The sequence below is a fragment of the Sardina pilchardus genome, chromosome 2 (assembly GCF_963854185.1).
Source record: "Sardina pilchardus chromosome 2, fSarPil1.1, whole genome shotgun sequence".
Classification (NCBI taxonomy): Eukaryota; Metazoa; Chordata; class Actinopteri; order Clupeiformes; family Clupeidae; genus Sardina; species Sardina pilchardus.
Genome location: NC_084995.1, coordinates 17,765,815 through 17,787,990, shown reverse-complemented (window position 1 = coordinate 17,787,990; position 22,176 = coordinate 17,765,815). Strand labels below are relative to the sequence as shown.

Below are 22,176 nucleotides of genomic sequence, written 5' to 3'. Positions count from 1 at the left end.
CCTACCATCAACTCATGAGCCTGATCGATGTTTGAAACAGCGCCAAGCTCAATATTCCCGAACGATCTTTTAACATCTGATATTTAGCCTAGTCTTTAAAAAGGAAATCCGTCCGCATTCCGTGAGCAACAGTTGGTCTTATTCTCATGCCAAACACCAAGATTGTTGTTCATTGAGGCATGTACCCTTGAGTCCTGCGCTTGCCAAATAGTGCGCCCTACTGACACCATTGCGCATGACTGGAAAATGCAGAGAGAAGTGGGCCTACTGTTTTGAGTAGAAGTCTTTTGCAGCCCCGGATCAAAACAATCAACGACGTTAAGGTACACTTAGAAGGTAAGCCGATATATGTTGCCATGTTATTCTTAGATTTTTATACAGTGGTGGTGAGGAGCGAGAAACTCCTCGACGTATGTATTTGGGCGCGGACTTACCGAAAACACCAGGGACGAATAGGAGTTTCCGCAAGCTAGATACACAAGGCCTGGTGACCCACATTCGAGCATAGTGAATGTCTATGAGCGGGTCGTGAGTGCGAGGGCGAATGTGTGTCAATGCGCTGATATTGTATGTCTACGGAATGTATGACTCTTATACATTTCAGAGCCACAACTAACAGCGATACTATTTGTGGCTGTGATATTGTAGGATGCATTTGCGATCGCATAATATGGACCCTTTTAGAACACAGTACATCATGTTAATCGCTATATGTATAACCTACTGTAACGTTATGCGTGACAGCTTCGGGCTTCTGTCCTGTGATAGGGACACACATGCTAATATGCTAGGTAGCTAGCATATGTTGTTTGAAACTCATTAAAGCCAGTTATGGAATCATTTCGGTGTGTTGTGCCAATTATTACACAATATACATCTTTGCTGACATAAATGGTGTGCTTTTGATGTCATGGAGTTTCAACCGTCCATGTAAGGTATAACTAGCATTAGCGCATGAAGCTATGCTAACTGGCCGCTGTAGAATATTGTGTGAGCATACAGAGGGACTGGGTTTACACTAGCGGGGGACTTCATGATGGTTGGACAGCTGACTAATACAATTAAAAGGAAATTATCTGTTCTAAAACATTTGCTTCTGTCTCTTTATATATAGAATACCATCCGAGACCTCAAGTTCCAAGGATATTTGTCACAAGGTCTCTCGAGAAGACAGATGTTGCAAAGTGGCAACATTAAAGAAATAATGTAACGTTAAGCGTCTGCTTTGGCTGATGAGGTCTGATATGCCTACGTTCATTCAGTAATGGTGAGTCAGCTCTATAGTTTACACTTCCGTGTGACCTTTGTTTGTTTTAACTTAAATTAGGGTGAAATTCAATTTGCCCCACAGTCCTTGTCCTGTCATTGGTTACAGGAATCCCCTTCGCATTTGTTAAACATTAACCAAACAATTATTTATGTATTTCTGCAACTAATTCGTGCAACATCTGCTGTGCATTAAAAAAATAAATAATAATAAAAAAAAATGAATGAATCATCCTGGCTGTTATTGAAGGAAAAGAAGCCGGAATGTTTGGCAGTAATCTATTCTACCTGAAGTCAAGTACCAGCCCTAACCTAAGGTGGAGTGGGACGTCTGAAGAAAACACGCACGCTGCAGCTGCCTAGTGGTAAACCTCCCTACTTTTGACACTCACTCACACAGGTCTAAATCACATTTGTGGAAATATTACATTATTATTACCTTTAAGCAACATTATCCTGCTAACAAACTCTTGGTTATTGACGAGTAGAGCAGAAGAAACATCTACACATGTGTGTTTTATGTCACTGTGGCATATTGTTGAAGATGTTGTTGATGTGTGTTTATGCAGGCACTGCTGCAAATGTCTTCCTCACGCCTAAAGAGTCTTCCTCCATAAAGGCAACCCTGAAGCAACTCAAGATGACAGCAAGCATTGACAGCAGGTGGGTGTACTGTGAAAATATTCTGACCCCTGAAGAGATGTGTCTTTTACCATTTCACTATTGAACATATACTCTTCATGGGTAGACATAGTCACTATTCCGTGGAGATAACTCAGATTGACTTCAAAGAAATTCAAATGGCCTTTATTACATGCTATTTGGAGCTGTATGGGTCTTCTATGGAGAAATGAAAGAAACGCCTCAGTGTCATTCGGTCTTGTAATTCCTTATATGTGCGCTTCTGTTGTCATTCAGACAAAGCTTGAGGATTAGTATTTTGCTTGTTTTGTAGGGATGATGTTTTTGATGGATTGATGGAGGAAGATGAGAAGGATAAAGCAAAACGGTAGGACAGTGTTGATATAATCTTGTGTTCCTATAATGCCCATCAATTTATATGACGATGCAAAATGCAAAGCCAGGCAATGAGTACTGTAATTTCCCGACTGTTAGCCGCGGCTCATGCATTGATTTTGCGAAATTTCTTCAGCAATGAGGCTAATACACGGGGGCAGTTAATATGGTTTTGTTTCTTTTTACTTGCATAAAACACTGTCCTGCGGCTTATACAAAATGCGGCTAATACACAGGAAATTACTGTAAAACTGATCAAGAATTAACCAAAACTAATTTAATAACTTGAGTCAGTTCGCTATTTTAATACCGTGAGAAAGATGCCCAAGCACAAATTTGTGGCTCAGGTTGACTGTAGTTCATGTGGGAGATCATCCTTGCGCTTCACTTTGACAACCTTGCTTGATTTATCTTTTAAAATAGTACCCTACAATTTGACTCAATAATCTCCTATGAAAGGTTTCCGACAATGACTAATACCTCTTCCCCAAACCTCCTGCACACAGAGTTTCCAGAAACAAGTCCGAAAAGAAGCGCCGAGACCAGTTCAATGTGCTCATCAAGGAACTGGGCGGCATGCTGCCGGGAAACACACGCAAGATGGATAAGTCCACCATCCTGCAGAAGAGCATCGACTTCCTCCGCAAGCATAAAGGTAACATTGACTTCCTTGACATTGACATAAAGGTAACATCGGGTGTTAGGAAGTCTCTGCTACCTGATGGTGGGTAGAAAGTGTCAGAAAGTGATTCAGGCTCCTGTAGTTCAAGATACACAGCATAAGGGAGTAAACACTACCGGAAGTTTTAAAAATGAGCAGATTGACTACAGGACTTCAAATAGCATTAAAGAACATTATGGGAATTTAAAAGAGTTCAGATGATATTAGCAGCATAGACAAATCTGTACTCTTAACCTAGTATAGACTGTAGAGATGGATTTTAAGGGGACAGTTTATGTAGAATGTTCTTTAGGGATCATGAGTTGTGCTTTAAAGTTTTACATTAGGGTAAGAGATGCATGGAACGCAATTCTCACTAATGACCATTTCAAATGGAATACAATTTACTGCTTAGAAAATGATGTAGTATAGAGAATGTTTTTGTATGACTTCAAAAAGTTCTTAACAGCATTTTAAAATGTTCAAATGTGTGTGCGTGTGTGCAACAGAAATTGCAGCTCAGTCTGAGTCCAGTGAGATTCGTCAGGACTGGAAGCCGCAGTTCCTCAGCAACGAGGAGTTTACACAACTCATGCTGGAGGTGAGGAGGCTGTGGTCTGTCGCCATGGTGCTGTTTACTTCCCCTTTTTCATACGATGGGAGCGGCAGTTATACCACATATCTTAAAGCCTTCCCACAAAGTGTCTCTAAAGTGTTCAAGTTTATACTAACTGTCAGTGTCTTTATGTTGTGGTTCATATTGAATATCAGAAAGTAATTCACCTTGTCTGTTCTGTTTCAGGCCCTGGATGGGTTTTTCTTAGCAATAATGACAGATGGAAATATCATTTATGTATCTGAGAGTGTTACTTCCCTATTGGAACACCTGCCTGTAAGTATTAGGGAGTGTGAATGTGGGAGTGTGTTCTGTAATAATTTTTACATTTAATGTACAGCCATAAAAGCCCATGTTACATTGCCCAAAACAGATGCAATTGTAATGAAATCATCATCTAATATTCTTTGTATGATAGCCAACATAATAAGGGCTGGCACAGCACAACATTATGTTTGGTATATCCACAGTGGTGGAACAGGGTGCTAAAGAACTCCCATTGGAGCATACACACAGACTCAACAACTACAGTACTTTGTCAGCTCTTAGCATAAGTAGCATTTCATATGTAAATGAGATGCAAATGCCTGTCTGTGTGTGCTCATGTCAGTCCGACCTGGTAGACCAGAACCTCCTGAACTTCCTGCCCGAGGGGGAGCACTCCGAGGTGTACAAGGCCCTCTCTTCCCATCCGGAGGGGGACAGCCTGAGCCCAGATTACCTCAAGAGTAAGTGTCCCAGCCCCTCAGTACCGCTCCTCCCCACTCCCCAACTCTCCCACCTGCCAAACACTCGCCTCAGTCCCCACTTTAGCTCTCTGATCAGGGCAATACAACATGCAGAGCAGTGGGAATGATGGCAGTTCACTAGCTGGTGGTGCAGCATGAACATTTTAATAATTACAGCAGCAAGTGTGAGATTCAGTGAAGAGTTAAAATCAAATGAAACGGCCCCAGCCATGGCACGACAGCCGGCGACCCGGGTTCGATTCCCGCCCCGTGGTCCTTTCCGGATCCCACCCCAACGCTCTCTCCCACTCACTTCCTGTCTCTCTCAACTGTCCTATCATTAAAGGCATAAAAAAGCCCCAAAAATATACTTATATAAAAAAAAATCAAATGAAACTAGAAAAGCACTCAGAGAGCGCAGACCTCCGCCAAGCAAAAGCATAGCCGCCTCCTGGATCCAGACGGTGATACGGATCACTCCCCCTTTTGAATTATCTTGCGAACAGACAAAGACAGACAGACAGACAGACAGACAAACAAACCCCGATGAAAACATAACCTCCTTGGTGAAGGTAATGAACAAACTGTTGATGCCTGCTGAGTGGATTCCATAATATATTGAGGACTAGCAGAATTTACAGGCTTACTGTTCCACAAATTAACTCTACTATTAACCCAACTTCAACCCAACACCGAGGTATGGACCGAGTCGTGATTTTTGTGTACCGGTTCAGCCCCGAGGATGTGTGTCTGCACTCCGCAGTGGTTTTGGTATCACGACTCCGCACTGCAGTGCTCAGTTGTGATGTGTGGAACACTACAAAAATCCAGAGGAAGATTGCTGGACGCATAAAAGGCAGGAGGGAGGACAGGGAATTGTAGTTTTTATTCGCCTGAAGTATGATGGGCATGCACGGGTAAGCACTGCAGTAATGCTGCTGCTGCTGCTGCTTGTGCCTCTGCTATGTCTGGTATGCTTGAGAGGGAATGGGATTCTTTCTGTCAGTGATCCTGTCACCTTGTTTATGTCTGGTGTTACTCAGAAATGGTTGCTGTTCTTGGAGGAAGTGTGTGTGTGTGTGTGTGTGTGTGTGTGTGTGTTTGTGTCATTAATATCATCTGTCTCCGTCTGGTCGCTCAACAGCCAAGAATCAGATGGAGTTCTGCTGCCATATGCTGAGGGGCAACATCGACCCCAAGGAGCCGCCGATCTACGAACACGTCAAGTTCATCGGCAGCTTTAAATCGCTGCATACTGGTAACAGTAAAGATTTGTACCTCTTGTGGTGACTGTGTTATGCTCCTGTTAAACTGCATTATATTAATTGTTAATGATAAAAAAAAGACTCAACCCACAGAAGAACCGGGTTGACCCTGATGAAGACGCTGTCCGTGTCCAAACGTTAGCCTCATCATTAATACTCTGTTCAACATTAATACTCTGTTCTCCGTTACTTCTGTGGGTTCAGTTGAGGAGAGCGATGCCGCACACTCCGAGTTATATGTTCCATTTTTTTAATAAAGCGATAACGTTTCAGCCTTTATAGCCTTCTTGAGATCACATACAAAAACACAGATTCTGTGATTCAGTGTGTGGCATCTCTCTCCCCAACTAAACTAGTTGCCTGCACCTCGACTTCCACTTCTGTGGGCTCAGTCATGTGAAGTGGCCATAACGTGCTATTTATTCTGCGCTCCTGCACTGACGGTCTAGAGTGCGAGAGATACCCACTTCATCTTATTCACTGTAGTTCTTATTACATTGCATGTAATTACATTGCATGTAAATGCAATGTACTGTTATCCCTATTCTTCTTATAGTTATTATTCTCTTTCCGACCAAAATCAACGGTTAATTGCGTTAAAACCACTGAACCGTTTCACGTCATTCAAACACTCATACAAACGTCTTGTAACGGAGATTTGACGATTGTATTTTTCACATTTGGGAACTTCATACTTTTTGAGATATTTACGATATAAGAGTTTAAAATTCCCATAGAGTTTACATTGAGACCCTTTGGCGGCAAAGATTAATTGTTACGTCAGTGCTCAGCTGTCAGTAATCAAGGATCTTTGATCCAAAGCCATGCCACCGCTAAACCTGAATGTTCGTCTGCTACTCATTCAGCTGTAACAGCTGTGAAAACATTCTACCATGCCACAACTGCTGAAAACCGGGACGTTATCGTCTTGTCTCCTGTTAGGCTACTCTTGATTTGTTTATATCGTTATAGTAACCGGTTTGCTCTCGTAACGTTATCAACAGCTAAAGACAATCTAACCTAACGTCAACGTAAACACTGTATAGCTAACGACAAGCAAGTTAGCCATCTCGACAGAGCAGCCTAAGCTACGACACTGATCTTCATCCAGCGTTTTAAGTGAAGTCCAGCCTGATAGATAGGCCTACTAGTTGCACCATTTAGGTTCAAGCCTTTTTCTCCCAGTCGTTTCTAGTACAAACTGCATTGCTACAGTATCATTTTCACGTTTGTTTGTTTGTTAGCAAGCTAGTCGTTTCAGCTATAGGGACTTGCCAGCCAGGCGATCATTTAAAGCTTTCAGTATCATTCACAAATTAAAAACCTTTGTTAACAGCTTATTGTACATTCCGATTAGGACAATCACACACCTGGAAACACTTCGAAGAACATACTAGCTCATTCTGTAATATGTGTAGTGTAGCTAGCCTACATAAAATATCCTACTGTAAGCTAACGTTACATTTGCTAGATCGTACCTGTTGCTGCATCATCGTTGATTGGCGTTGTTTGAGATTGTATTCCGCAAAGCCATCGATATCTCGGTATTCCGTATTCCAATGGTGTCTAAGTCTATAGCCTGGCCTACTTTTAACCTGCATTATTGTAGATATGAAGGCTATACATAGCCATGTATATAGGCTACAATATCCTACATGAAAGCTATTCTACCAGTCGTTTCACTGTAGGCTACTAAAGGCTCTTGCAACTCGTTTGTTGGCAACTTCATTTCAGTCTTTTAAATTCTAATAAATGAAGAGTTATTTTCCAAAATAGCCTATATCCACAATTTTGATGCATTTTCATAAATCACTTTTTAAATATGACTTTCCAAGTAGGCCTATACAATTTCAGTGGAATTGTAATTGGGTAATTGTTATTTATCTATTCTTCTGTGTAGCCTAGTTGTCTTTTTAACTATAGGCCTAATAGCCTACAATGTTTTACACAGTCAGCAACCTTTTTGCATTTACATGCAATGGTAATTCCTTCCATGGAATTACATTTTCTAGTTATATTCTATTACCATAAATGTGATCCTGCAAGGCGAAACCAGTCGCTTTGAAAAATTTACAAAATGAAGTTATTGTGCTCACATGAATGCCCACAAACTAATGTTTCCAACGATATGTATTATCGAGGGTATTACAACAACTATCGCTAAGATAACCACATCCAAAGTTGACATGGTTCTCCCGTCACGATATGCCAGAAGAGGAGAAAATCTCCTTTTTAAACAGGAATGACGGCTAATGTGCTGAATCTCCACTGGATTTAACAGTCAAAACGTATGTTTTTCTGTGAAATTTGTTCACGATATGAAACTGTAGACCGTCGAATTATGCGAAAACGTGAACGTTTGTGTCTCAATATAGCATCAAGCATACATTGGCCTTTGATAGCTACAACAGGGATGTCCTACCATTGTTGTGGTTCTCTTTAGTCATATCTGACTAACTCTTTTGCGGTCTTGCTATTCACACACGCATATACTGTAGTACGTTGTACATGCTTGCATACTGTAGATACTCATGCCATTGCAGGACACTAGCCATTGTAGAGAGATTGCTTGGTTGAATGTCTTGTCCTAGCTGACCGCCAGGCTGTATTGTACAAGATAGATAGATAGATACTTTATTGATCCCCAAGGGGAAATTCAAGAAGTAAGGCCTGATTCATAATCTACACAATAGTGGGGTACGAATTGTCATGAAATAATGGTCCCGTAGGATTTTTTTGCTAAAATTGATTTTTTTTGTTTTATTTGCTTTATTTGGGGTCCTACTGTTGAAAAATGACGGGGTGCAAATTTTCTGACCCCGTTTTGCCCCCCCTCTGGGGGGCGCTTTCTCACCTTGGCCAGGATACTGACTGCAATCATACATCTACTAATAATGATCACATTTTCACAATCTTGGTGTCAATTTAGGGGTTATTGAGGATGCTGAGTCCATTTATGACAGTTTCATTGTGATCAGAAGTTGTTATGACTCATTTTTACATAACATTGCAGTAATAAAGGCAAATCCAATGGGGAAAAGTCGGCAAACAGTAAGTGAGCTCATATCTTGGGAACGCTTTGATGTATGTCAACGAAACTTGGTCACATGACAACTGACCCCCTCCCAAGGGTACACAACAAATTTGGTGTAATTTGGCCACTGGGGGCGCTATAATTAGCGAACCTGCGTTTAGGGGTTACAGTATATCATGATGACGTTGGTTAGCAAAAGAATTCCAATGGCTAGTCATACTCTTCATACTCATATTGATGATCATTGCAAATTTTACCCACTCATTATAAACAATTGCCCATTTTGGATTTTCCTGAAAGAGAAACTAGATCATCAGCAGTCACAACTTTGTTTGGCCCCCTCATTGCTGCTTACCAATTTTTGTCAAAGATAACTATTTCAACACAAGTCAAGATATGTCTTTTAATTCTGTCTGATGACACAAAGCTGAGAATCACATTGCTAAGATACAGACAGAAGATACAAGAAGACAAAATTATCAAATGATGCCATTTGTAATGGATCCCTTTTAACCCTATGAGCCCTAACCAAGTGTGTCAAAAAACACTCCCATTCTTCTCTGTTACATTGCTCTGCCATTATTAGTTGCAGCGAGATGAAGCCTTTATTGCACGAAAGAGCAGAACTGGGGCTTTGCAACGAGACTAAACACTTGTCATTAAATTAAATCAAAGTATATCATATTTATAGTCTATACTGCTCTCTGCGTTCACCCGCACATCCATTACTCTCGCTTGAATTACTCATGAACCCGGGATCGCACAGACATGCACGCATATCAGATGAAAGAGGAGAAACAGAGCTTTCCATTGATACCAAATACATCGATCCTTCTGTGTTATAAAAATAGACAAAGTGACAAACAAATAATAATGTCATATAGCTTAGGCTACCATTATTCTCGTTTGATTTACTCTTGAATCAAAGATCAGAAAGCTATGGCACACATGTCAAATGAAAGAGGAGACACAAAGCTATCCACAGATACCATACAACCTTCTAGGTCATGAAAGAGACGAAGTGACAGCAAAATAATAACTTCATTTAGCTCCACTTACCCCATGTTTTTGTGTGTTTTTTGTGGCATAATAGCTTATGTTCATAATCCAACATTATCATGTGTTTCTCTATGGCAAGGCACGTTCATAATCCAGTTTTGAGATCCTAGCAAATTCCTGTATGGTATCCAATTCAAGACTCATATTGCATCCAAATTTGTTTGACAAATAAACACTTTTTTGCCTTTACTTTGTTCATTGCGATGCAGTAAAAAGTTATTGTAGAGAATCATCATGTGTGCCACGCAAAAAAGTCAGGTTAGATCAGCTCGTGTCACAAATATGAAGCACAAAAAGTGTCAAAAAATCATTTCTCATCACTAAATCAAAATTGCCATTTATTTCTGTAAGGCACACACCACATATTTCTGTAAATTGCTCAGCTCCAAAGTATCCCTCCACCATGGTTCTTGTATTATGTAGCATGTGTGAATGGCACTTACAATGACCAGGATAAATGCTTCTAACTAAAGGTAGTGGAAATGCCCTTAAAACAGCCTAGGGCTCATAGGGTTTCTCCTATCCTTTGGATTTGAAAAACCACCTTATTTAGAGAGCTAGAATTTTACATTTTCCTCTCTCATCTCTCGGTTTAGATTTTCTTGCTCCAAATTTCAAATTGAAATCGAGACTTTCATATAACACACACTCCTCAGTTTACTGATAGTGAAACATTTCTGGGGTATTTTGTGTCATACTGCTTGTCACACTTAAGTTGTTTACAAGAAAAAGATCATTTTCTCATTTCATCCGATATTGATTTTCATACATTTTTACATAACGATTTTGAGCCATCCATTACAAATGGCATCATTTGATAATTTTGTCTTCTTGTATCTTCTGTCTGTATCTTAGCAATGTGATTCTCAGCTTTGTGTCATTAGACAGAATTAAAAGACATATCTTGTGTTGAAATAGTTATCTTTGACAAAAATTGGCAAGCAGCAATGAGGGGGCCAAACAAAGTTGTGACTGCTGATGATCTAGTTTCTCTTTCAGGAAAATCCAAAATGGGCAATTGTTTATAATGAGTGGGTAAAATTTGCAATGATCATCAATATGAGTATGAAGAGTATGACTAGCCATTGGATTTTTTTTGCTAACCCAACATCATCATGATATACAACCTCTAAACGCAGGTTCGCTAATTATAGCGCCCCCAGTGGCCAAATTACACCAAATTTGTTGTGTACCCTTGGGAGGGGGTCAGTTGTCATGTGACCAAGTTTCGTTAACATACATCAAAGCGTTCCCAAGATATGAGCTCACTTACTGTTTGCCGACTTTTCCCCATTGGATTTGCCTTTATTACTGCAATGTTATGACAAAATGAGTCATAACAACTTCTGATCACAATGAAACTGTCATAAATGGACTCAGCATCCTCAATAGCCCCTAAAATGACACCAAGATTGTGAAAATGTGATAATTATTAGTAGATGTATGTGTGCAGTCAGTATCCTGGCCAAGGTGAGAAAGCGCCCCCCAGAGGGGGGGCAAAACGGGGTCAGAAAATTTGCACCCCGTCATTTTTCAACAGTAGGACCCCAAATAAAGCAAATAAAACGAAAAAATCAATTTTAGCAAAAAAATCCCACGGAATTACAATTCGTACCCCACTACAAGCTACGTAACCAGTGTGTTGTCCTCTCAGTGCGTTTGCCTTGTCCTCTGTGTCCGGTCAGACAGAACCGGCCCTAAAGCTGATGTGGACTAAGTCACCTCCATCTCTCCATCTCTCTCTCTGTCTCTCCATCTCTCCATCTCTCTCTCTGTCTCTCCATCTCTCCGTCTCTCCGTCTCTCTGTCTCTCCGACTGCAGCCCCGCTGGTGACCAGGAACGGTTTGGAGGGCGTGCTGCAGCGGGCACTGCGACCGGCCTTCGACGACCAAGTGTGTTTCATAGCAACGGTGAAGCTGGTCAAGCCGCAGTTCATCAAGGTTAGTCCTCTGCTCTCTCCGTGGCGCCCCGCGTACGCTGCAGGGCAAATATTGACTTGGCATAAAAAACAGCTCCGTTTACGAAGGTCAGCGGAATCATGGCTCTGATTGGTCCCCCTGGCGCCGCGCCATGCCACCCCTCCCCACCCTCCCCAATAAGTGATGTTTAATGGAGCATGCATGCTGGAATCTCACCTGAGGGTCGGCTGATCTGATGGTTGCTTTGTGTTTGTTCATCAGGAGATGTGCACCGTGGATGAGCCGAATGAAGAATTTACCTCCAGACACAGCCTGGAGTGGAAGTTCCTCTTCCTGGATCACAGGTGCGTGTCCAATAAATATATGATAGACGGTGTGAATATTCTGCCGAAGATTAAGTGTATTTGTACTGTTAAACACTTCAATCAATTATTGTTGATCATTTATGTTTCTGTTTCTCTGTGTGTGTGTCTGTGTGTGTGTGTGTGTGTGTGTGTGTGTGTGTGTGTGTGTGTGTGTGTGTGTGTGTGTGTGTGTGTGTGTGTGTGTGTGTGTGTGTGTGTGTGTGTGTGTGTGTGTGTGTGTGTGTGTGTGTGTGTGTCAGGGCCCCTCCTATCATAGGGTATCTCCCGTTTGAGGTGTTGGGGACATCAGGCTATGATTACTATCATGTGGATGACCTGGAAGCGCTGGCCAAATGCCACGAGCACTGTGAGTATACTAAAATGGCTTATCTCAGTCTCCCACGTGCACGCACGCACGTACACACATACACACAGGCACAAGAACCGTGCTCCCGCCAAGCTCCCGTGGAAAGTTCCAGAATGGCATGCCAGACAGTCTCCTGCTAGTTGCATCAAGCACGCTTTAAGTGATCTGACCAATGAGATGTCTCTCCTTTTCACTCACTCCTCTGGTCTTGACTCGTCTCTGTGTCTCGTGTCGTCCCTCAGTGATGCAGTATGGGAAGGGGAAGTCGTGCTACTATCGCTTCCTGACCAAAGGGCAGCAGTGGATCTGGCTGCAGACGCAGTACTACATTACCTATCATCAGTGGAACTCCAGGCCAGAGTTCATCGTCTGCGTGCATACAGTCGTCAGGTGCAATAGAACACACACACACACACACACACACACACACACACACACACACACACACACACACTAATACACAGACACTACTACAGATTAATCCAGAAGCTTTCTGGAGAAAAATATTTTTGCAAGATGGAATTGTGTATGTTTTATGCCTAGTTTCTCACTAAATGGTGACTGGTATGAAAATCTATAATTAGCACAGAGGTATCTCAGCTTTAGAGTTGAGGCAAGCACAATGGATGATAAAATAAATACATACATAGGTCAAAGGGACAGGAATTAATAGTGTAATGATTCAGTTATGATTCAGATCATGTGTCATGAACACATCAATCAAAAAGGGAAGATATAAAGTAGAGAAGAAGTAAGCAAAGAGCATAATCATACAGTAAAGCAGGCAACTCCTCAGACAGAAGGTTTTCATTATCTGTCCCTGGATACTGATCTCCTTCCACCACATTTCAATCAGACTGACCGCTTTTGCATAATCCTGCAGGCAGACGTACAGACTGACAGATAGACATTCAGATTGAGCTAAACCATAACTTCCTCCTTGGCATGGTGATTGGTTTATTGCAATTGGGCTCATAAAATGTAAATACCATTAATTTGGTGTCCAAGTCCAACACTCTTGTCAGCTACTGTGTGGACGCATAGGCTCACTGTCAACACTGTGTGATCTCGTGCTCTTCTCGCTCCCTCTTTGTCCAGTTACGCTGAGGTGAGGTCGGAGAGACGTCGAGGGATGGGCATCGAAGAATCCCCACCTGAGATCACTGACAAGGTGAGCGACCTTGCCTGGTAATACTTCTCCCAAACTGACTCCAGGTCAGCTGGTGTGATGCGAGTGTGTGTGTGTGTGTGTGTGTGTGTGTGTGTGTGTGTGTGTGTGTGTGTGTGTGTGTGTGTGTGTGTGTGTGTGTGTGTGTGTGTGTGTGTGTGTGTGTGTGTGTGTGTGTGTGTGTGTGTGTGTGTGTGTGTGTGTGTGTGTGTGTGTGTGTGTGTGTGTGTGTGTGTGTGTGTGTGTGTGTGTGTGTGTGTGTGTATCCATCTGTAACCATTGTGTGTGTTTGTGAAAGCAGGGTCAGGACTCTGGCTCCGAGTCGCAGCTGAACACGTCCAGCCTGAAGGAGGCGCTAGAGCGCTTCAGCCACAGTCGCTCGCCGTCCACTTCCTCCCGCAGCTCTCGCAAGTCTTCCCACACCGCCATCTCAGACAACACCTGTGCCTGTGAGTGGTGCTAAATCACACACACACACACACACACACACACACACACACTATATGCACTCACACACTTTAAGGCAGGGGGGTTTCCATTGATATTGGCCCTATTGTGGGTACTTCTGAATGCCCCTAAACAACTTTCTCTTTCTCTCTCAATCTCTCTCACTCCCTTACTCTCACCCACACACACACACACACACAGACACGAGCGCTTTTGGATAGAGACTGTTTTCCATAGTGCTGTAATCAGACTGAAAAGAGATGTCATAATTCTATACCCTATAACATTTCACTTCCTGAAGAAGAGCCCTCTCTGATTGGTCTGTTTGCATTTCAGCCACGCCTTCTAAGATACAGCTGGACACCAGTACCTCCCCCCACCCTGCGGCCCCATCCACCATTGAGATGTCCTCCCAGCGCCGGTCTTCCATCAGCAATCAGGTGAGCTGGGCCGCCACGACTGCACACTCCAACAACAGAGACCAACAGAGAACTGGACCTTGAAACTGATTCCGTTCAGAATTGTTCTGAGCTGTCAAGTGAACCAGCTCGCTTTTCCACCAGTTTTTGAACGGAACCAAGATTACCAGATTAACTTCTTAGACACACAGAAAAGTTGTGCAATTCCTTGTGTTATTGACCCCTACGCGGTCCACGCCACAGAAAAATGAGCACGCATATTGGGGTCAGAAAGCTGTATTGTGTGTTGACTTTAACGTCAAGAAAAATGGCTACTTTTTCACATGTATAGTGTATACACAACGAGCTTGTCAGCCAGATAGCCATAAATGGCGGGCCGATGAATCTCTAGTCGCTTGCGAACTTTGTTTACCCACTCTGTTATCAGCTCAGGATCAGGCAGATGATCGCCATTAGCTAAGACTAATTTATTAAAGTGCGGTTCGCAGTCCTGGGATGACAGTGAATATTCTATTTAATACACTGAGGACGGTTTGACCCCAAAATGCGTTTGTTTAGGCATGGTGCCATAATAAAAAAGTAAAAAGAATGAACCAGTGAGTGCAGCTCTTTTGCACATCAGTATTCTATTAGCTGCGCCATTTTTCTGACCCCATGCTGCGCACACACCCAACCTAGGCTCTGGATGTTTACAAATATTGAAGGGTCTATAGGTAGGGGGATTTCCCACCCTGGGCCATCAACTACCAAGCCTATTTAGCATCACACAACCTGACACAAGATAAAACAACCACAGCAACAATAACAACAACAACCACAGCAACAATAGCAACACCAGTAACCACAACAATAACAACAGCAACAGCAACAACAACAACCGCAACAATAACAACAAGCACAACAAGCAGCAGGGTGTGTGCTGTAGCCCTGAGTGTGTCCTCTTGTGTTCCTCCTGTAGTCCATGTGCTCCCAGACCACGGCCCAGAGTGCAACACCACCACTGGGGCCGCCGTCGCAGCAGCAACAGCAGCAACAACAACAACAACAACAACAACAACAACAACAACAACAACAACAACAACAACAACAGCAGCCACAGCAGCAGCAACAGGCACAGGCACAGCCCGCTGTGCAGGTAAACACACACACACACACACACACACACACACACACACACACACATACACACATACACACACACACACACACACACACACACACACACACACACACACACACACACACACACACATACACACACACACTCTTCCTCCAAGAACAGCAACCATTTCTGAGTAACACCAGACATAAACAAGGTGACAGGATCACTGACAGAAAGAATCCCATTCCCTCTCAAATGCCAGACATAGCAGAGGCACAAGCAGCAGCAGCATTACTGCAGTGCTGACCCGTGCATGCCCATCATACTTCACTCATTTAAATGCTTTTATTTGGATCCAAATTTGCTAAGAACGGGAACAAGATCCAAACATTTTGGGAAGAGGGATTCACACACACACACACACACACACACACACGCACACACAGTGTTATTGTAAGTGTTACACTTTTACACTGGAGTGTAGTATAGAACTAAATCTTAATGTGCACTGTTATTTACTGTTATTTTTCTGGACTATTTTTGTGCAAATTTGCAGCCTCAGATTGTATCCCATCACGTTGGACACTGAGCAATAGCAATGCAAAACTACAGATTTGAGTGTCTGCAAAGACCTTTATTTCCCAGAGCCTCTGCAGGCTACCTTATTGCCAGTGGCCTTATTAAATCTGAAGGCTAATGAAGAACACTCTGCATTATTAACATCCATTTGTAAGGGGATCTGGCACCGTTGAGCTCATTTGTTTTAGATGAATTCATCAGCCGTGTTGGTGCTGATGCCAAGAATGCATGGGCACAGTTACAGCCTACCCATGGCTACAGCGTAGAGCAGTCACACACACACACACACAGAGGAAGCAGAACCACCTGTGGCAACCCCTCACCTTTGACCTCTGTCCCTTCTGCTGTTGCGTCCTTGTCGTGTGTGTGTGTGTGTGTGTGTGTGTGTGTGTGTGTGTGTGTGTGTGTGTGTGTGTGTGTGTGTGTGTGTGCGGTGTGTGCGTGTGTGCGTGTGTGCGTGTGTGCGTGTGTGCGTGTGTGCGTGTGTGCGTGTGTGCGTGTGTGCGTGTGTGCGTGCGTGCGTGTGTGTGTGCGTGTGCAGTTCACGGCCCAGCTGAATGCCATGCAGCACCTGAAGGACCAGCTGGAGCAGCGCACGCGTGCCATCGAGGCCAACATCCAGAAGCAGCAGGAAGAGCTGCGGCAGATCCAGGAGCAGCTGCACCGCGTACAGGGCACGGGGACGCAGGTATGCCAACCAGTGGTGGGTAGAGTATTGAACATCTACATCTATGGTTATCGTTGTGGTTGTATCATGATTTAAAACATGTCATTATGTGCTGTTTTTGCTTTTGTACAAAGTGACTTACAAATGAAAAGAACACAATAGTTCAAAATGAAGAGTAAACAGTTTTTTTTTATTTATTTTTTTAAATACTTAAGTACCAGCCTACGCATGTTTTCATTTTCATAGTAAAAGCATTAGTGGATTGCCATCCTACATCGGTTCACACTCCACACCAGAGAAAATACCAAAACAGTCATCAGAGAAGATACTCTTAAACATTCCAACAACACGAACAGAACGAGGGAAAACTGCTATTTGCTCATATACACCTCATGCCTGCAATGAGCTTCAGAATATACTTCACCTGGAGTCATTACCACCTCTGAATGTATTTAAAAGTATTTGAAATACATTGAAATATGTGTGTCTCATGTATTTGATCCCTGTGTCTAACTGACTTAGTGCTGTAGTGTGTGTCTTCTGTTTTGGTCTCTGTATTTATGGAACTTTTATGTGCTGCCAGTCTTGGCCTGGACTCCCAGGCAGAAGAGATATTGTATCTCAGTCAGTGGGACTTTCCTGGATGAATTAAGGATGAAATGAATAATAATAAACATCAGAGCAGTTGTCAACAGAGTTTAGTATATGATAATCTCATTGATAGCATAGATTCTGCAGATGCCGGTCTGAAAGTTCTAGCTCTACAATGCATTGTGTTTTAAAGAGGTTTATTTTTATGATGATGCCTGTGAGCTCTGCTGTGTAGCTAGCTAGTATCTGCTTAGTGGTGTTTCTGGCTCTTTCTTTCCCTGAAGATTTAGAGCTGATTTGTGATCTGATCTCTCTCTCTCTCTTGCTCTCCTTCCCTCTCTCTCTCTCTCTCCCCCTCTCCCTCTCCGGTGTTCAGATGTTCCTGCAGCAGGCTGCGTCGGGTGGTCTGAACGTGCAGCTGGCGCCGGGTGGTGCCACCATGCTGGGAGCGGCGGGCACTCAGGCAAATGTGCTGACCATCCAGCCTGGCCAGCAGCAGAGCGTCACCAGCTCCGAGCAGGCAGTCGCAGTCGCAGTCCAGCAACAACAGCAACAACAACAACAACAGCTGCAGCAACAACAACAGCAACTACAACAACAGCAGCAACAACAACAACAGCAGCAGCAGCAGCAGCAACAACAGCAGCAGCAGCAGCAGGCCACAGCTTCCCAGCAACAGCAGCAGGCCCTCGCACAGGTAAAACACACACACACACACACACACACACACACACACACACACACATGCAGCATACACACGCAATACACACTCCGATGCTCACTAGGTCATGTGGAGATTGGAGAAAGTGGGAGATGTGCGTCTTGTGGGAAGACTGAAGAGGAATGAGTTCCGTTTTTCAAGGAGACAGTTTGGGGAAAGGAGTCAGTTATTATTTACGTAGTTGGTTTTTTTTTTTACTGTTTAATCCTTTGTTCATTACCTCAGGAGCTGACCTTAAAGGCTTTCTTCTTGATTTTAAGCAAAACTAACATGATTGCAAAGAGGAGATTTGGGCTCTTTTCTGCATTGGCCTTTTCTTTTACATGGCTGGCAGTCATTATAGTAGAAGTATGACGTTTAGAATGACATGCAGTCATGTCATAGAGAAGCTGATGTAATTGTGGAGAAAATAATGGATATTGATCCCTGATTATGTCATCGAAGCGTGCCTCACTTAATGCCCAGTCATGCCTTCCATGTGAGTGGTTGTGTCATCTTTGACTCGTCCAGATGATGTCACACTATATCTGTGTGTGTGTCTTTGCCCTCAGACCCAGCGTGCATCCCAGGGTGCTTTGCCCACTCCGCTATACAACATGATGATTTCACAGCCTGGCTCTGCCAACGTGATGCCCATAGCAACCACCCTGGCACACAACAGCTCCCAGGGGGGTGCCACCATCACCACCTTCACCCAGGACCGACAGATCAGGTACACACTCACACACACACACACACACACTTGTTAGCCTGGTTTGTCCTGTCTCTTGATAATAATCAGGTTGTAATATTTTCTTTCTCCACACTTTCTTTCTTTCTGTCCTATTCTTTTATTCATGTCCATCTCGCCTCCCACTCCTGTATCCATTTATCTCTCTCTCTCTCTCTCTCTCTCTCTCTCTCTCTCTCTCTCTCTCTCTCTCTCTCTCTCTCTCTCTCTCTCTCTCTCTCTCTCCGTCTCTATCCCTCCCTCTCTCAGGTTCCCAGCCGGCCAGCAGCTGGTCACTAAGTTGGTGACGGCGCCCATGACGTGCGGCGCGGTCATGGTGCCCACCACCATGTTCATGGGGCAGGTGGTGACGGCCTACAGCCCCTTCCAGCAGGGCCAGCCCCAGGCCATCACGCTTCAGCAGCAGCCGCAGCCGGGCCAGACGCAGGTCGACTCGCAGACGCAGGCTGCCCAGGGCCAGGTCGTGCAGTCAGGAGTCGCCCAGCAGGCGCAGCAGCAGCAGCAGCAGCAGCAGGCAGCGCAGTTCCTGCAGGTAAACAGCAGAGGGCAGTAGCAGCAGGCACTGCCTAGCGGTGCCGTTAAACAGCAGCAGCAAGCGCAGTTCCTGGCTGCAGGTGAACAGCAGATGGCGGCAGCAGCAGCAGCAGCAGCAGCAGCAGGTGTAGTTCCTGCAGGTAGACAGCAGAGGGCAGCAGCAGTAAGTGCAGTTACTGGCTGCAGGTGAACAGCAGATGGCGGCGGCAGCAGCAGCAGCAGCAGGTGTAGGTCCTGCAAGTAAACAGCAGAGGGCAGCAGGTGTAGTTCCTGCAGGTAAACAGCAGAGGGCAGCAGCAGTACAAGCAGTTCCTGCAGGTAAACAGCAGATGGCAGCAGCAGCTTTTGAGCTAATTGAGGAAAGCAGGAAGGAGGGGCAGGCCTTCATTCGAAGAATTGGAATAGGGAGGGATGTTTGAAAGTGTAATTACCTCCTACCTCCTACCACCAAGGTTGATAAGAGCAGTCAATCAGCTGTTGTGTGAGTGTTGCCGTTATATTTGCATTTGTTCCCTCATGTGCTGTTGGGATGTGTATAGCTGTTTCTACAGTATACCTGGCTATTTGTAAATGTACTCATTTGCTTTTGGGATGTGTATGGCTGTTTGTATCTGGCTGTTTGTTCATTTTGGTTTCAAATGTCAGCCCTGCTGTTAGGATTTTTATGATTGGCAATGTTTTTGGAAGCTGATCTTCTTGCTGTGTGTGTGTGTGTGTGTGGTTGCAGGGGACCCGTCTGCTCCATGGTAACCAGTCTACTCAGCTCATCCTGCAGGCAGCTTTCCCAATTCAGCAGCAGGGCACCTTCACTACCACCACTGCACAGCAGCAACAACAACAACAACAACAACAGCAACAACGTCAACAACCACAGCAGCAACAGCAGCACCGTCAGCAACAACTGAAGCCTCAGACTCAAAAGCAACAGAAAAGCCTGTCCAATCACCGGACTGATGGTGCCAGCGGCCAATGACGATAAACCAAAGGGTCGGCTTTCATCATCTCAGGAGCCAGTCAAATGGACCTCCTGAGTTTGTTTCGCCCTCTTCTGGCCCAGTGATTGGTGGTGTGTGTGGGTTTTTTTTGTTGTTGTTGTTAATCGTCCTGGGAAGCTCAGTGTTGTTACAGGACCACAGACGTTTTCATGATTTTTAGCTTTCCACAATTGAATCATGGGGAAGAGGAGAAGCCGTGGCGTGCTAAGGAACTCGCTGCTGTGCCCATCACGAAATCGGACACTGCACAGGCCTCCACCTTCCAGCTCCTCCCCACCCCCTGACATTACCATGGTAACAGTTGTCTGGCTGGGCTCTTCCACTTCTTCCTTCATCAGCTGTCAATCAAAGGTGTCTGTTTTTTTGTTTTTTAAAGAAATAGTAATAATTATTTATTCAAATGGAGAAAAAAAAACATTTTGCTGGTTGTCATCTTCACCAAAACCTCAGAAGAAGGCTGCTGTGTCTGGATTTTAATGTGCGCCTAAGAGCTTTGACTCACCAGTGGACGTCAAACGGACTCGGACTCTGTACAGTCCCTGTGTAACATAACCTGTAAATATCCCGACATAAAGGAAACAGCAGAAGCGCGTTTTTTTATAAGATGCATGACCAGTGTAAACTTTTATTCCTAGTTTTTGTTTTGATTTTGATTATTATTTTTTTTAATGTTCTTGTATTGTTCTAAACAGGGGGGAGGGGATTGCCTTTTTTAATTTTAATCTAGAGTTTCTTCAGACTGGTCCAGAGGGATTCTTGAGAGTGTGTCACAGTTTGTTTAATACAGAGAATTTAGGATTTAATGGAACACTTACGCAACTTCCATAGACATTATTTTTTTCCTTATAGGTATGTTAATGTAATGGCATACAGTTAGCCCTCCTGCTAGAGGAACCTTAGGTTAAAAATGCTTGAATATACCTGTCTAAATTTAATCTCTATACAATGAAGTGCCAACAGGTGAACTATAGTATGAACTTTCTGCTGTGTTTTTGAAGCTACCTGTTAAATTAGTTAGTGTTCATGCCCCCCCCCCCCGGTGCCTCGGCCCCATGTACCTTCCCCCACGTTGCCTCCACCCGTCGGGAGTGAGGCCACACGCCTCTTCGGGGCCTGTCCAGCTCATCAGCTGGGAACCGCCAATCGCTGACCTTTCACCCCTTAAACCCCAGTGCGTCTCCTGCCCGGTGGCAGGACGCTCACCCCTATGCCTTCCTCTCAGGGCTTCCCGGTGCTCTGCCCCTATGGCGTGGCCGACAAAGCCCTGGCGTCCCACCTCCGCCTCTCTCTCTCTCTCTCTCTCTCTCTCTCTCTCTCTCTCTCTCTCTCTCTCTCTCTCTCTCTCTCTCTCTCTCTCTGCGTTCAGGGGCTGAGTCGGAACGCTCACTTGCTTCAGCGCTCGTGGGCAGCGAAGTTGATGGGGGACAGCTCTGTGTGCGTTGGCAAGGTCCAGTCACGCGGCGGCATGCTGGGCACCAGTCTCTGTTCTCGCCCTCTGCCCGCGGTGTCATATTCAGGGTGGACAAGGCGACCCTCCATCTGTGGGTCCTTCCACACATATGGGCTGTCCTATGACCACAGAGAGGACTGTCTCCCCCGTTAGCAAATCTCCAGTTCCAGCTGCAACTTGGTTTTCCCAGGAGGTCTCCCATCCAGTCCTGACCAAGTCCACTCCTGCTTAGCTTCAGTCACTCTGCAGAGAGGGGGTATCTGTTGGTCTGGCTGCTGGCCCCCCCATGGGGCCTACTGGCCCTTCGGAATTGTAAAATTAACATAGGTGTAGGGATAGGACCTATTTTAAAAATGTGTAGTTATATCAAATCATCCTCTACCCACTCCCTGATATATCTTCTTGCAAGTACTGTGATGATGCCCACTAAAACATGCTTCCCCACCTTCCATGTTGACAGATTTTCTGAAATACTCACCCCAAGATAATGTTTGTA

At 44.3% G+C, this 22,176-nt stretch overlaps 1 protein-coding gene across 3 annotated transcripts; it reads left to right on the top strand.

The window, feature by feature from the left end:
• On the top strand, positions 1 to 21,876 carry clockb (clock circadian regulator b). Of its 3 annotated transcripts, none has more exons than XM_062520544.1 (23): positions 1 to 336; positions 1,115 to 1,267; positions 1,517 to 1,631; positions 1,836 to 1,929; positions 2,222 to 2,275; positions 2,790 to 2,938; positions 3,454 to 3,545; positions 3,747 to 3,836; positions 4,171 to 4,288; positions 5,433 to 5,546; positions 11,469 to 11,587; positions 11,828 to 11,910; positions 12,171 to 12,277; positions 12,520 to 12,667; positions 13,376 to 13,448; positions 13,747 to 13,894; positions 14,229 to 14,332; positions 15,270 to 15,446; positions 16,534 to 16,680; positions 17,627 to 17,947; positions 18,523 to 18,683; positions 18,951 to 19,233; positions 19,963 to 21,876. In XM_062520544.1, the coding sequence occupies exons 4-23, from the start codon at positions 1,907 to 1,909 to the stop codon at positions 20,206 to 20,208; spliced, it is 2,757 nt and encodes a 918-aa protein (XP_062376528.1). In that variant the 5' UTR covers positions 1 to 336; positions 1,115 to 1,267; positions 1,517 to 1,631; positions 1,836 to 1,906; the 3' UTR covers positions 20,209 to 21,876. The 3 variants fall into 3 exon arrangements, with proteins under 3 accessions (XP_062376528.1, XP_062376527.1, XP_062376530.1); XM_062520543.1 differs by having other exon boundaries at positions 16,534 to 16,695; XM_062520546.1 differs by lacking the exon at positions 2,222 to 2,275 and having other exon boundaries at positions 16,534 to 16,695.
• Positions 21,877 to 22,176: the final 300 nt, after the last annotated feature.